Raw genomic sequence first — 13,431 nt, 5'->3', positions numbered from 1 at the left:
CCCCCTTCAGGTCCTTGGGTACTTTCTCTAGCTCCTCCATTGGGGACCCTGTGTTCCATCCAATAGCTGGCTGTGAGCATCCACTTCTGTGTTGTGGGCAAGTCTTTTATCTCAGCGTTTGGAGGCTGAGGCAGGAGGACTGCAATTTTGAGTGTAGCCTGGGCTATGTGATAACAAACAGTCCACAATAACTGGTGGGGAGAAGGTTGGTATGGAGATGTTACTGTAAAAGCATAAGGACCTAAGTTCGAATCCCCAGCGCCCATGTAAGGAAGCTGAGCTTGGCAGAGCACATCTGTAAACCGCAGCTGGAGACAGAGGGGTCCTGAAGGTTCACTGGTCAGCACACACAACCCATCATTGAGCTCTAGGTTCAGAGAGACACCCTGTCTTGAAAACAAAGCTGAGTGCTAGGGGAAGACATAGCACTTAGCTCTGCATGCACATACACAAAGCTTTCTGCAAAGCGGTGGGGAAGGGAGAGAAGAGACTGAGGTTCAGAGAGGCAGTACACACATATCTGAGGGAGTGGAGCTCAGTGCCACTCTGCACGCTGAAAACCCAGGTTGATGGCCAGCAATGTAAAGCACAAGTCTGCTTTCAAGGACCCTTGTGCCCTTGGCGGGGAAAGGCTAGCCTCAGAGGGTGTGCTGGATTCTGGTGGCCAAAGTGTAGAAACATGAAACCATTTTAGGATGGAGGGGAAAGGCCAGCACAGCCATTTCCAGCCCCAGACGCCCTAAGCTAGCAGGATGTGAATGAGCACTCCTATAGGTTAGGCCCTGGAGGGGACAGGCTTGAAATCCAGGGGTACGGGGGATCCAGCCTTCTCAGGGACAACCAGGGAATGGAGGTTCGGTAAGTGTATGTGACCCAAAAGCTTCTGTGTCTGGAGCTGAGGCTAGTCACACACACACACACACACACATACACACACACACACAGGAAGAGGTCTGGACCAAGATGTTTGTGTCCAGGGTGGGGTCGAGGGAGAAGCAGATGGGGAGGGGTGCCCATCAGGATCAGCATTGAGACAAGCAAGGGCAAGGCTTGCTGAGGACAGAATGGTCCCCGGTTCCAGCCCTAAATAAGGAAGGGTATTCACCACATCCACCATGTATAAGAAACTTGAGGAGACCTTAGTGTTAAATTCTATGGAATTTTCTTCAGAAGAGAGCATGAGATACCATTATAGATGGTTGTGAGCCACCATCTGGGTGCTGGGAACTGAACTCAGGACTTCTGGAAGCGTAGACTGTGTTCTTAACTGCTGAGCCATCTCTGCAGCCCCAGCTTTAAACTTTTAAGTTACTGTTAATGCTGGTTTTTGTGTGACCCAGTCTCAGTCTTCTCCACCACACACAGACCTCATGATTTTCTTGGTTGCTGTGGAGACCAATAGAGGGTGTTTAATGCCCTGAAACTGGAGTTAGATGGGTGTGAGCCTCCAAGTAGATGCTGGGAATTGAACCTGGGTCCTCTGCAAGAGCAGCCAGTGCTCTTAACCACTGAGCCATCTCACTAGCTCCTCATTATGAATGGTTTCTGTTGTTGATGATAGTTGGTTTTCTTCCTTTTTTTTCCCTCTAGACAGGGTTTTTCTGTGTAGCCCTGGCCATGCTGAACTCTCTGTAAACCAAGCTGGTCTCAAACTCAGTGATCCTCCTGCCAGGATGGAGCTTAAAGACCTGCGCCACCACCACCCAATCCCAACATAATTTTTTTTAAAAGAAATCTGTTACAACTTAAAGTAGTTTGTGAGTAAAGCCCAGTGTACGTGACTTTCTTGTCTCCTTCCACCAGGTGGAGCTTGGGGAGCAAACTCCAGGTCCCTTTAGTCACTGTACTATCCACACCTCCAAATTAGTTTGTATAATCACAACCCAAGTGTGAAATAGAGACGCCTCTATTGAATGTGAAAAGATAATTGGAAGACTATATTCTAGAAAGCACTCCTGGATTGAGGGAACTGTTGTCACTTTGGGCAGCTTCTGCCTCGCTGAGGAAGCACCTTGAAGGGTCGGCTGATGCCACTTGAGACTTAGCTGTGTGCAAGACCTGCCTGGGACTTTTGTAGGAAATGATGAAGGACCCTGAGGCTTGGCATCAATATTTAACTTTAATGTGCAAATAAATAGAAAAAAAAAAACCTACATTCAAAACAGCTGCAAATGGAGGTCGAAGCTGGAACAGAAATTGCTCAAAAACGTTAAGGAACAAAACCCCAGAAGCATGCAAGTGTGCCCGGGCTCCCCTCTGGGGAAGGGAGGCCCAGAGGGTCCTAGGCGGCTTGGGGTCCCCACGTGCAACGCCCATCTCAGGAAAGTAGGATGTGCCCAAGGTGCCCATGGATCCTTTGAGAGGCACACAGCCAGGCCTGGGCAGGCACACCTGCTCCCCAGTGCCCCGGCCCGGGGTCAAAAAACAAAACAAACAAACAAAAAAAAAACAGTAACATACAAACAAAAAGGCTCAGGAAACTTTGAGAACAAGTGCTCACTGAAACCTTGGGTTTGGCATGGCGACATGGCCCTGCAGAGGGCAACTGTAGGGATGGTGGGTGGTTCACGGGCCCACAGGAAGGTCTCTCCCGTGGGAAGCCAGGGGAGCTGCTGCTTCAAAAGTCATGACCACTATGAGCACAGTAAGGAATAAATACATGTGCGAACATCATCTTGAACTCTGCCGGAAGGGGCTGCCCTACTGGGGACAGTCCCTGGTGTTGCCTGGGGTCTAGTCTACACTGCCAAGAGCTATATAGCTCCTGCTTGCTTGAGGTCAAGGTGCGACCCCAGGCTCAAAGTGACAAAAACCCTCTTGGGAGCAGAATATGTGGTGTGTGGGGTTCATGTGCCGGGGGCCCCTCCAGATGCTCAGGGTGAAGCAGGTCGGCGGCTGTACTGCACTCGGTAGCGAGTCACCGGCAGCCCGTGAACGTGCGCAGTCTCGCAAAGCGTCTTGCACGGTACCATGTCTTCCTCTTCCTCACCCATCAGCCAGTCCTGCACCAGCCCTGCCGCCGCCACAGTTACATTGTCCTCCAGCCAGCGACCATGCCACTCCTCGAAGTGCCGGTGGTGGCGCAGCAACACCAGGGGCTGCACCTGCGGTGGGGGGTTGGGAGGGGTCTGTAAACTCCTGGGGACAGAGTGTGGGTCTCCCAGGCTCTGGGTTTGTTGATGTTGGTTGATTTTCTTCCTTCTTTTCTTTCCCTCTAGACAGGGTTTTTCTGTGTAGCCCTGGCCATGCTGAACTCTCTGTAAACCAAGCTGGTCTCAAACTCAGTGATCCTCCTGCCAGGATGGGGCTTAAAGACCTGCGCCACCACCACCCAATCCCAGAATAATTTTTTTTTTAAAGAAATCTGTTACAACTTAAGGGTTCAGGGCTAGGGCAGTTGGGCATGGATGTGGCACCTGCTTGGCACGGCATAGTGTCCCACGGCGGTACATGTAGTCCTCAGAGTTGACAATGAACACCATCTTGTGTGTACCCAGACGGAACCGGCAGTCCACATCACAAGCACTCTCCACACCCATGAGCCGCTTCCAAGAGCTCTTAGCCTCACCGCGCATGGCACGTACCTGCTCACACTGCCAGCGCCGGAACTTCTTCAGGTTCCTGCAGAGACAGGACCTAGGGGAGGGGACTTGCGGGCTCCAGAGCCCAAGGAGATGGTGACGGAGGCCCACCCAGAGTCCAGCATGCATGATATGTCATCATCCTACCCTCAATTTCTGGATGCTTCTCCTGGCGGGACTAGTGGTTACCCCCTCTGCTCCTTGGGTGGGGGCTGCTGTCCTGCGATTGCCCCCTACATCCCCTGCACTCCCCCCACCCCCATGTCATATCTCATTGCACACCAGGCATTGGCAAGCAGCATACATGGGACCCTGCTCTCACCTCTGCAGGAACACCGGCTTCAGCAGGAAGCCTTCAGTAGGCGAGTTGGATGCACCCTCAGACCCCACATATTGCTCCACATAGCGGGCCAGGTGCTAGGCATGGAAGAACACAACCTTGGATAAGGTGGTCTGCATCTTATCCTGGATCCCAAATCAGAAGATCATGAGAATTTGTACTCCAATCCCAAAATATAAGGGAACCAGCCATGGCTGACGGTCTGATGTGCAGTGCACACAAAACCCCAGACTGATGCTTCCGGCAAGGGTTCTGCTGTGAAAGGACACTACAGCCTGATTATACTTAGGTCTGGGACCAGCTTGTCATGCCTGTATGGGTAAGTCTAGGCAGCCACATGGTGTTCTCCCTTGGGAGGTACATCTTAGTACAGGAAGGTGGGCAGTGCAGAGCATCAGAGCATAAAAGGCTGGAGAGTGGCTCAGCGGTAGAGCATCTGCCTAGAATCCCCCAATGAGGGGCTAGAGGGTAGAGTGCCTGCCTAGAACATACTTCCCCCCACCCAAGAGGCTAAGGGCATGTCTGGGCATAGAGTGACAACATAGAATCCCCCTGTGAAGGTTAGGCAAGTGGCTCAGGGGTAGAGTCTCCTAGGAAAGGGGACCCTTAACTGAAGAATTGCTTCCATCAGATCAGAGTGTGGGCATGACTGGGCCATTCTGATACCTAATTGATGGAAGGCCCAGCCTACTGTGGGCAGTACCACCCTGCTTATCACAGCAACCACGACTGTCTCCAGACCAACTCCATGAAATGTTTTCTCATCACTTGGGACGGGAAAGGGGCAGGGGTTGTAGTCATCACTTGCCTTTGAATGTCGACTTTATGGGGGAGTGAGTGTGTGTTGGGGGGATTAGTTAAGGAACAGAGGCTATGGGGAAGGAGGCTTTTGGCTGCAGCAGACAGGAGTCTGTGCAGAGGTGCCCTCAGGTGCCACACCACCTCCAGTAGGATCTGTGTGACAAGTTCCACAGACTGAGGCGATTGACCTCAAAAGGGGGAGGCCTCCTGGAACCGGCTGTGGAACTCTTTGCCGGAGAAAAATTATTGAGCCATAGTTCTCATGGCAATCTATCTGTTTTGTTTTCTCTTATTCCTTTTCTTATTTACATGTTCCTGGTAGCCTAGGCCAAGATCTTAAATGAGAATAATGGGTAAGAAACCATCCTTAGAGGTGGGGTCATTAACATGACCTTATCCCTGGGGAAACCAATGCTTTACTTTTTAAATCATTTACAAAACTATGATGATAGATAAAAATTTTCCCAACAATAAAATTTCATATGGCTACATGTGTGTCATCGGAGGTGGGTTTTGGTATATGGTAAAGAAAGCATTAAGATAGTTTAAATTTATGCATTTAAGATATATTAAAAAAGAAAAAAAACAGGCATTAGATGCTAAATAATTGACTATATGGGGTTGGAGAGTTAGCTCAGCAGTTAAGAGCACTGACCATAAAGATTAACCTGCTCCTGGAAATATGCCACTAGCCTTGGATAACTGCCCCACTGAATACATCCTTTTAGAATTGTTATATTCTGATGATTTATATTAATAATGATGTTACCTGTCCTGTTTGTGATTCACTGAATACAGAGTTTCAGAGTTGTAATGCTTGGGTGATTTTTGTGCTTTACTGTGCCAAATGATTTTGGTTGGTATCTGTGATTGTTTCACTGGATACAGTTTCTATGAGATGCAATGTTTGGCTTTTTAATGTATAAAATCCCCTGCTTGAGAGCTGCAGAATACACTCTGATTCAAACTGCCTCTGTGTTTGTTGCTGTTTGTCACCACCGAATCCTTACCCACCTAGCTTTGAGGGCCCTCATTCCAGGGATCCCCATACCCAACCAGGGCGCTCCGTGGCACTCAGGGCTAGCCTCTGCTCCCTCACTCCTACCTCTCTGCGCTTAGCCAGTTCAACCGAAGGTAGGCGAGTGTGGCCGACGGGCCTGCATCTCCTGTACCTACCGCTCGTCTACAGATTGTCTGGCCCAGAGGGAGGATGGAGAGGAGGCTTGGTGTGTGTCTGGTTCTGGGCCTCCAGAACCTTGGGACCTATATGTGACCTCACTTGCAAATAAGGCACACACAATCAAGGTGAGTCTGTAGAAGGTGTCAGTCCTCCTTTTATATTCTAGTTCTCAGCACTGGGGACAGAACCCAGGGCCCACCCCAAGCCAGGCAAGTGTCTACCACCTAGCTAGAGCCCCAGGCTTTTTTTTTTTTCTTTTGGGACACAGGGTTTCTCTGTGTAGACCTGGCTGTCCAGGAATTCTCTCTTAGAGATCTACCTGCTTCCTGGGATTAAAGGCATGACAGCTATCCCTAGGCTTTTAAAAAAAAAAATTCAAGAAAGGACCTAGTGAGGTTGCCCCTATCCCTTAGTCTCTTGAACAACAAGGACCCCAGGACTGTATTACCACATCTAGCAGAAGACACAGAGAGAAACAGAACTATTCAGAAGGCAGAGCCACATAGAAAGGCAGAGATGGGGTGATAGAACTTCAAGCCAAGGACAGCTGGAGCCCTTAGCAGTGGCATAGGTTACAAGTGGCCTTTGAGCACCTCTGAAGGTTGGGACCTCAGCGCCCCTTCCATTTGGATCCCAAGCTTCCTGGATGAGAGGTCGGGCTCTGCTTTAGCAATGTCCTGGTCTATGGTCACTTGTGGAGGCCACAGAAAGTTACTGTGAATTCTGACATTCTGAGTAACAGGCATACAGGGACCCTGGAAGTCACCAAGGAGACAGAGGAGAAGACAAGCAGGCCAGGGTCCCCAGAGACTGCTTTGGGACTTACATGGGTATGCTTTTAGCTGTCAGCACAGTAAGGGACGTGACCAGGACTGTGCCGTTGTGATATGTGGTATGAGCAAGTATAGGCAGGGTCAAGGCTGTAGAGGACAGAACAGCACAGCTGAGGGCAGACTACAGGAACAGACTCACCTGTACCTCCACAGGGTCCTCAGTCTGTGCCTCTTCTGTGTCCAGGAGCTCTATGGTCATGATCACCTGACCTCTGCGCTGCAGGAACATTACCTGGAGAGATGGCCAGGGTCTGAGCTGCCATCACTCACCCCCCATACCCTTCAAAGTCCAGGCACTGCCATGCAAGACAGAGAAACCTGGCAGGTTCTACAGCCACTCACAAGTGTATTAACAGTGCCCCTGTCATCCTGCTCAGCCTTCAGTCCTCTCCCAGTGGCCTTGGCCTTCAGCCCTAGGCCACCCTACAATGTCTCACCTTGAAGCAGTTCTCATCTGCCATGCAGCGCTCCGCCTTCCACTGATAGCTAGTCTCCCGTGCAGCACGAACACATCTGGAGGACAGGTTTCCCCCTGCTGCCCCTCGCTGCTGCTCATTCAGGTACAGCTCTACCACCTTCAGACATACGTCGTCACTCACCAGATGGTGCAGCTGGCAGAGAGAGAACAAGGCCACAGCTGCCACCCCTAAAGATGCTGATACAGCCCCACATAAGACACAAGTCTGTGATTGGGGGGGTTAGTGGGAAAATGACGTGGTACCAGTAACAGTCTTTTTCTTTTTCTTTTTTCCTTTTCCTTTTTCTTGTTTTCTTTTTTTTTTTTTCCTAATAGGCAGACCAAGCCAGACTAGAGCAGACTAAACCAAACTAGACAAGACCAGCACACATGCCTAGGTATAAGAAGTGTACAGAAGAGACAAATGTGCCCTTTGATAGCACTGACCTCACATAAAACTTCCTTCCAGATGTCTGGGGACAACTCTTTCACCCATTTTTATGAAGATGGACACAATGAGCTGGGAGGCCTGAGGTACTGGTGGGCAACCACACACCTCAACAGTAACTGCACAGACCTTCCCCTCCCATCATCTCTGCATGAAGACACTGAGGAGGACACAGGGAACAGGAATGGGAATCTAAGAGGCCAGGCCCAGAGCTTAGCCTTAAAGCGGACAAGCTAGCAGCCACACTACCAGCCCTTGGTGAGGACCTGGCTAAGGACTACAGTAAGGGTCTGGAGCAGCCACAGAAGGGGCCCATCCTGCTTACTCAAATTAGTTTGTTCTATCTTTTTAAAATAGTTTCTACTGTCTGTGACAGGGTAAGGACAAGGGTGTGTGTGTGTGTGTGTGTGTGTGTGTGTGTGTGTGTGTGTCCACCCAAGGAAGCCAGAGAACAATGGGTATCCTGTTCCATCTGTCTCCTTATTTCCTGGAGATGGAGACTGGGGATGGAGTCCCCTACTGGACCTAGAGTTATCCTTATGTCCAGCAAGCCCCAGACATCCTCCTGTCTCTATCCTCCATAGTGTGGGGTACATGAGTGTGTTGGACAGTTTTATCTCAATTTGACATAGCAAAAGTCATCTAGGAGGAGGGAACACCAATCGAAAAACAATGCCTCCATAAGATCTGGTAGGCAAGTCTATAGGACATTTTCTTAGTTAGTTATTGATGAGGGAAGGCCCAGCCCATTGTAGGTGGTGCCACCCCTAGATTGGTGGTCCTGGGTTCTGTAAGAGAGCTGCCAGTGAGCAGCACCCTCAGTGGTTCTCCTTCAGCTCTTGCCTCCAGGTTCCTGTGCTGCTTGAGTTCCCACCTCATTGCTTTCGATGATGACCTGTTAGATGGAAATCTAAGCTGAAATAAACCTTTTCCTCATCACCTTGCTTTGGCCATGGTGTTTCATGGCAGTAATAGAAACCCTCAGACAAGGAGCATGTTGCCATGCCCAACCCCCTACACGGTGGTCTTCATGACTGAACACAGCAAACACTCCTATCCAGTGAGCTAGCTCCTCAACCTTGAGAGGTTACTTCAGAAGCCAAAAGACCTGGCCTGATCCAATCGCCTAATGCCAACAATGAGGCTTCTGTCCCAGGGACTATGGCCCTCTACTATCCCCCACCTGGCTGTCCTGACACTGTGTGTGCAGCCCAGAAGCTCTACTTCCCCATCATCCAGCTGTAGCAGCCACTGCTGTGGGCAGGGGCATGAAGGCACAGACTCACTCCTGGATCATACATACAAAGCTGAGGTGCTTAAAGAGATGTACTGAAGGAGACCATGTCAACTGCTGGCTGTGATGTGCTGGGCAGGGTGGGCTGGAGAGGAACATGGCACAAGTCAGGCTCTCTGGCTCCCCACAAGGACAGGATAGCCAAACATCTCACAGTGGTCACGAGAGGTCAGACCATGAGCCACTGAGGGAAACGCAACAGGACAGCAAACAGCAGCAAACAGGGTGTGACCTCACCGACCACTAGGAGGCGCCGCTGCCCCATAGCAGGTCAGAGCCCACTGCAGATGTGACCCAGCAGACGCAGGGATGAACTTCCACACAGCTTGAAACCTCCATGCAGAATCAGGGTGAGGGAGGTTTGCTCATAGAGTGGCCCCTGGAGGCCCGAGCACGCTCTGTCTATGCACTTTACACCAGAAGTCCTTGGGGCCAGGGCTTGGTGCAGTAGAGAGGGCTTGCCTAGCACACTCGAGGTCCTGGTCTCCATGCCCAGCACCATAAAGCAAAGACAAATAAGTTCTTGGGGCCAGTGAGGTGGTTCAGCAGGAAAAGGCACTTGCAGGCAAGTCTGACGGCCTGAGCTGAGAGTGCTGTCCCTGGGCCCACACAGGGGAAGGAGAGAGGCCTGTCCTGCAGACATCCTGACTGCATGGCTGTCCTGCAGACATCCTGACTGCACACAGAAATGGATAAATATACGTAATAAAAAGGTCGTTAAGCCCTGAGAGGTAACAGCTTTCTAAAGCACTTCCTGTGACTGACTGGGCTCAGAAGACGTTTCCCCAGATGGTACAGCTTGGTGCCAGGACTCTCGTTTTGCACGTTGGAACAGGTGGAGTATAGGGTACTGCCTTAGAGATGGTTACAGTGCTAAATGTTATGAACTATGGATGCACTTTAAGGGGTTAATTCTGTTGTGTGAATTTCACCTCACTGAAATTAAAGTATAGACTTGCTGTGTGGACCCTGTGTTGAAAGGACCAGTTTCCAAGGTGACAAGGACAAGGTGACAGGAAAGCTCCCCTGATCCTGCCCTCCCCTGACCAGCCTCACCTGGCGGGCAATGTTCTGCACTAGCTTGTCCATAGTGAAGCCAATGTAGGCATGGATGGTGAACATCTCACGGAGAGTATCCTCATACTGCGTGGGGTCGATGCTCCCCTCTAGCAGGCTCCGCACCATATCCAGGAAGGCCGGGTAGTACTCCTCCAGCTCCACCTCACCTGGGGAAGAAGGGTGGTCACTTGAATCTCTTGCTGAAAGCAGCAGCCCAGACTCCCTAAGAAGGACTTTCTAAGGAGGCCCTATCCCTGGTCCACCACCACCCTCCATTAAGGTGGCCTAAAGAGACAGAGGCTAGCCCAGAGCCTCAGCCCAGGCACTCACTGGGCTGCTTGAGCCGCAGCTCCATGGCGGGGTCTGCGGCCTTCTCACGGCGGCCCTCGCACAGCAGCTGCTCCCTCTCCTGCTCCCGCCGATGCTCTAGCAGCTGCTTCTGCGCCTGCCGGTAGATCTTGAGCAGGCGAGCACACAGCGTCTGGTGCAGCCGCAAGAAGAAGTACCAGTTGTTGTTGGCAAAGAACAGACTGTACACATCGTCTAGGACCTTGGGCGGTTCTGGAGATGCATCTGCGGGGGGCTTCTCATCTGTGGGGCGGCGGCGCTCAGGCTCGGTGCTGTCCCGGTCGCGTTCATCGGCAGAGTCATCAGAGGTGCTGGGGCACTGCTGCGAGAAGAACAGGCTGGGCAGGAACCGGTGGAGCAGCTGGCGGATGGTGCCCTGGTCCTCTTTCTGAATGGCTGGCTGCCGCTTAACATAGTAACTGATGAGTGCTGCTGCGTCCTCTAGGATCTGTCGGTCCTCGTACACGAAGATAAGGTGCGGCTCACTGGAAGGCGCACTGCGGCCCTCTGAGTGCTGCTCCTGGTGCTGCAAAGGGTGGCAGTCAGCGGGCATGGCCTGCCAATCACCCAAGCCCCACTTCTAGCATAATCTCCAGCCTCCTTAGAAAGGATGAGTGACCTTGGCTCACACTGAAGGAGTAAGGGGTATTTATCCAACCTTTCTCTCATCTCATAGGGTCACAGCTGCCCTGGTAGGGTCCAGCTCCCAGCCAGTCTACAGCTCTCAACTGGGCAAACCAAGACCCTCTCACTACAGGTAGATGTTAGCACTAGAGGACTGTAATGAAAGGAGAGGCTTCCCACAGACCTGGCCAAGGAGTAAGGTCTCCATAAGGTGAGGCTCAGAGTTCAGAGTGGCCCAGGAGACTTCAGCCATCTGTCACTCAGTTCCACAACTCCACAGGGCTCAGTGCCTCCCCCGCTCCATTAAAACAGCTTGCCACCTGCCCAGCTCCTTAACCAACAAGAGATGAGGGGTGGGGGAGATTTCCCCCAGGCTCTTAGAGACCTTAGCCCTCAGCCTACTGTCTGCAGTCATCTACTGGGCTGGCCCCTTTCTGCTGTGTACAGGCCTCTGAGCATGTCCAGGTGAACCCCTTTCCCATACACCACCCCTTAATGCTGATGTGGATAACGGCATTCCCAAACTCAAAGGTGACTACTACTTGATCCTCCCTCCACCCAAGGAGCTGTCTCTGCACTCAGGCAGCACCAACCCCAGACACTGTCTCTTTAGGCAGGGCTGAGTGTCTTCTCAGCTCTCCGTGCATGGCCAGGGCACAGTGAGCTTCTGGGGGTCCCTCACACACCATCTCTGGCAGCATCCAGTTTGTCAGTTTGTAGATCACACTCCCTAACTGAAGGCCAGGAAGCTCAACTCAGTACCTTAGAGACCCATGGCCAGAGTGGGCCCAATGATCTAGGTACTACAGTGCCTCGACACAGCCTGGGACTCCTCTGGCCTTCCAAGACCCTTGTTTTGTTCAGGCCACAGTGCTTTGTCAGCTGGGCCATTTGGAAAGAGGAGCCATGGAGGAACTACCTGCATCAGGTTGGCTCATGGGGTATTTCTTAGCTCCTGCCTCAAGTTCCTGCCCTGACAGCTCTGAAGATGAACCTGAGGGCTAAATTAACCCTTTCCTCCCCATGTTGCCTTTGGTCATGGAGCTTATCATAGCACAAGAGCAAATTAGAATCTAGATACAAAGTGTCCAAAGGGCTTTCTCATCCTTGGTAGAGCCAATCACACCCAGAGGGCTCATGGACAGATGACGAAGGGTAGCTCCCTAACAGGTAATATTGGGAAGCTGGGCAGGTTTCCTGTGCCTGTCCTGAGATCTCCCTTCACTGTCATGTTCCCATCTTGCTAGAGCTTAAGCAATGGAGGAGCTAGGCAGCTATGGGCTGAAATTTCTAACTCATGAGCTAACACTAGCTTTTTTTTTTTTTTGAACCGTTTCTCTCACATGCTTGTTATAGGAATGGAGACTGATTTAGTAATATATGGACACCTCAAAAATCTTTTTTCCCCATGTAGTTACCTCAACTTTTAACCCAGGCCTCAAATTAGGCAAGTGTTCTATCCCACACTACCACTTCCGCCTTCAAAGGTCAGGCCATGGGGACTGCAAAGATGGCTCAGCAGTTAAAGGTACTTGCTGTTCCTGCAGAAGACCTGAGCTGGATTTCCAGTAGCTCACAGACACCTCCCTGCATCTCTAGCTCTAAGGGGTAACACACCTCTGACCTCTGAATGACTTATGTACAGCAGAGAAAGCCCAGGAAATGTCTAGCAAGCAGCAGCCTTTCATACCTCAGTTTCCCCATCACTAAGGCAAGCATGGTGTGGGTTTAGGTGTGAGGAGATTGGTAGTCCCTGCCCAGCAGGCCTCACCTCATCATAGACACTTTCGATCTCATTGAGCAGGCTCTTAGAGCGCAGTGCCTTGGTGTCATTCTGCTTGAAGTTCACGGCCTGGTGGTCCAGCGACTTGAGGTATGCTTTCTCGTACTGCTCACGCCAGATCTTATTGAAGCCCTGCTGGGCCTCCCGCCACTCCTCCTCCTTGGCCTTCAGCCTGTAGAGAGAGAGGCTCAGTGCCTAATAGCTAGAACCTCCTGTGACCCCTGGAGAAGGGCCCAGCTTCCTCATAGCAATTACACATTTGGTCTGCATGGCACCGAGCAAGCCAGCATGAGGGAGGCTAAGGCAGAAGGATGTCCAGTTCTAGCTGGCCTGGGTTACGGTAAGAAAGCCTCATCTCAAAAAAACAACAAAAAGAGAGTCTGGCATGGTGGTGCAAGAATGTCATCCCAGCACTTAAGGAACTGGAGTCAGAAGGCTCCTTGGGCACATGGTAAGTCCAATGCCAGTTTGGGCTACATAAGACCCCATCACCAAAATAAACAAAAGAAAACAAAACAAACACCTCCTACACAAAGAGGGGGAAGAAAGGGGAAGTGGTCCTACATAGCCAACATGGCTACTTAAAATTTTTTTTATTTATTACTTCATGTGCATATGGTGACCCTGTGGTTACAGACAGCTGTGAGCCTCCATGTGGGTGCTAGGAATTGGACAGAGTCCTC

At 51.2% G+C, this 13,431-nt stretch overlaps 1 protein-coding gene across 1 annotated transcript in view; it reads right to left on the bottom strand.

Moving 5' to 3' along the window:
• Positions 1-2,100: 2,100 nt before the first annotated feature.
• Positions 2,101-13,431, bottom strand: part of Sin3b (SIN3 transcription regulator family member B) — a 36,080-nt gene continuing 24,749 nt past the window's right edge. The window contains exons 12-19 of the mRNA XM_021219034.1: positions 12,737-12,920; positions 10,324-10,867; positions 9,991-10,160; positions 7,173-7,346; positions 6,875-6,967; positions 3,904-3,998; positions 3,417-3,621; positions 2,101-3,104 (exon numbers count right to left, since the gene is read on the bottom strand). Coding sequence (XP_021074693.1) covers positions 2,874-3,104; positions 3,417-3,621; positions 3,904-3,998; positions 6,875-6,967; positions 7,173-7,346; positions 9,991-10,160; positions 10,324-10,867; positions 12,737-12,920 — 1,696 coding nt within the window. The 3' untranslated portion in view covers positions 2,101-2,873. The remainder of the gene's footprint in view (positions 3,105-3,416; positions 3,622-3,903; positions 3,999-6,874; positions 6,968-7,172; positions 7,347-9,990; positions 10,161-10,323; positions 10,868-12,736; positions 12,921-13,431) is intronic.

The sequence above is a fragment of the Mus pahari genome, chromosome 19, assembly GCF_900095145.1.
Source record: "Mus pahari chromosome 19, PAHARI_EIJ_v1.1, whole genome shotgun sequence".
NCBI lineage: Eukaryota > Metazoa > Chordata > Mammalia > Rodentia > Muridae > Mus > Mus pahari.
Note: the sequence above shows the minus strand (reverse complement) of the source record. Positions and strands in the feature narration are given on the sequence as shown.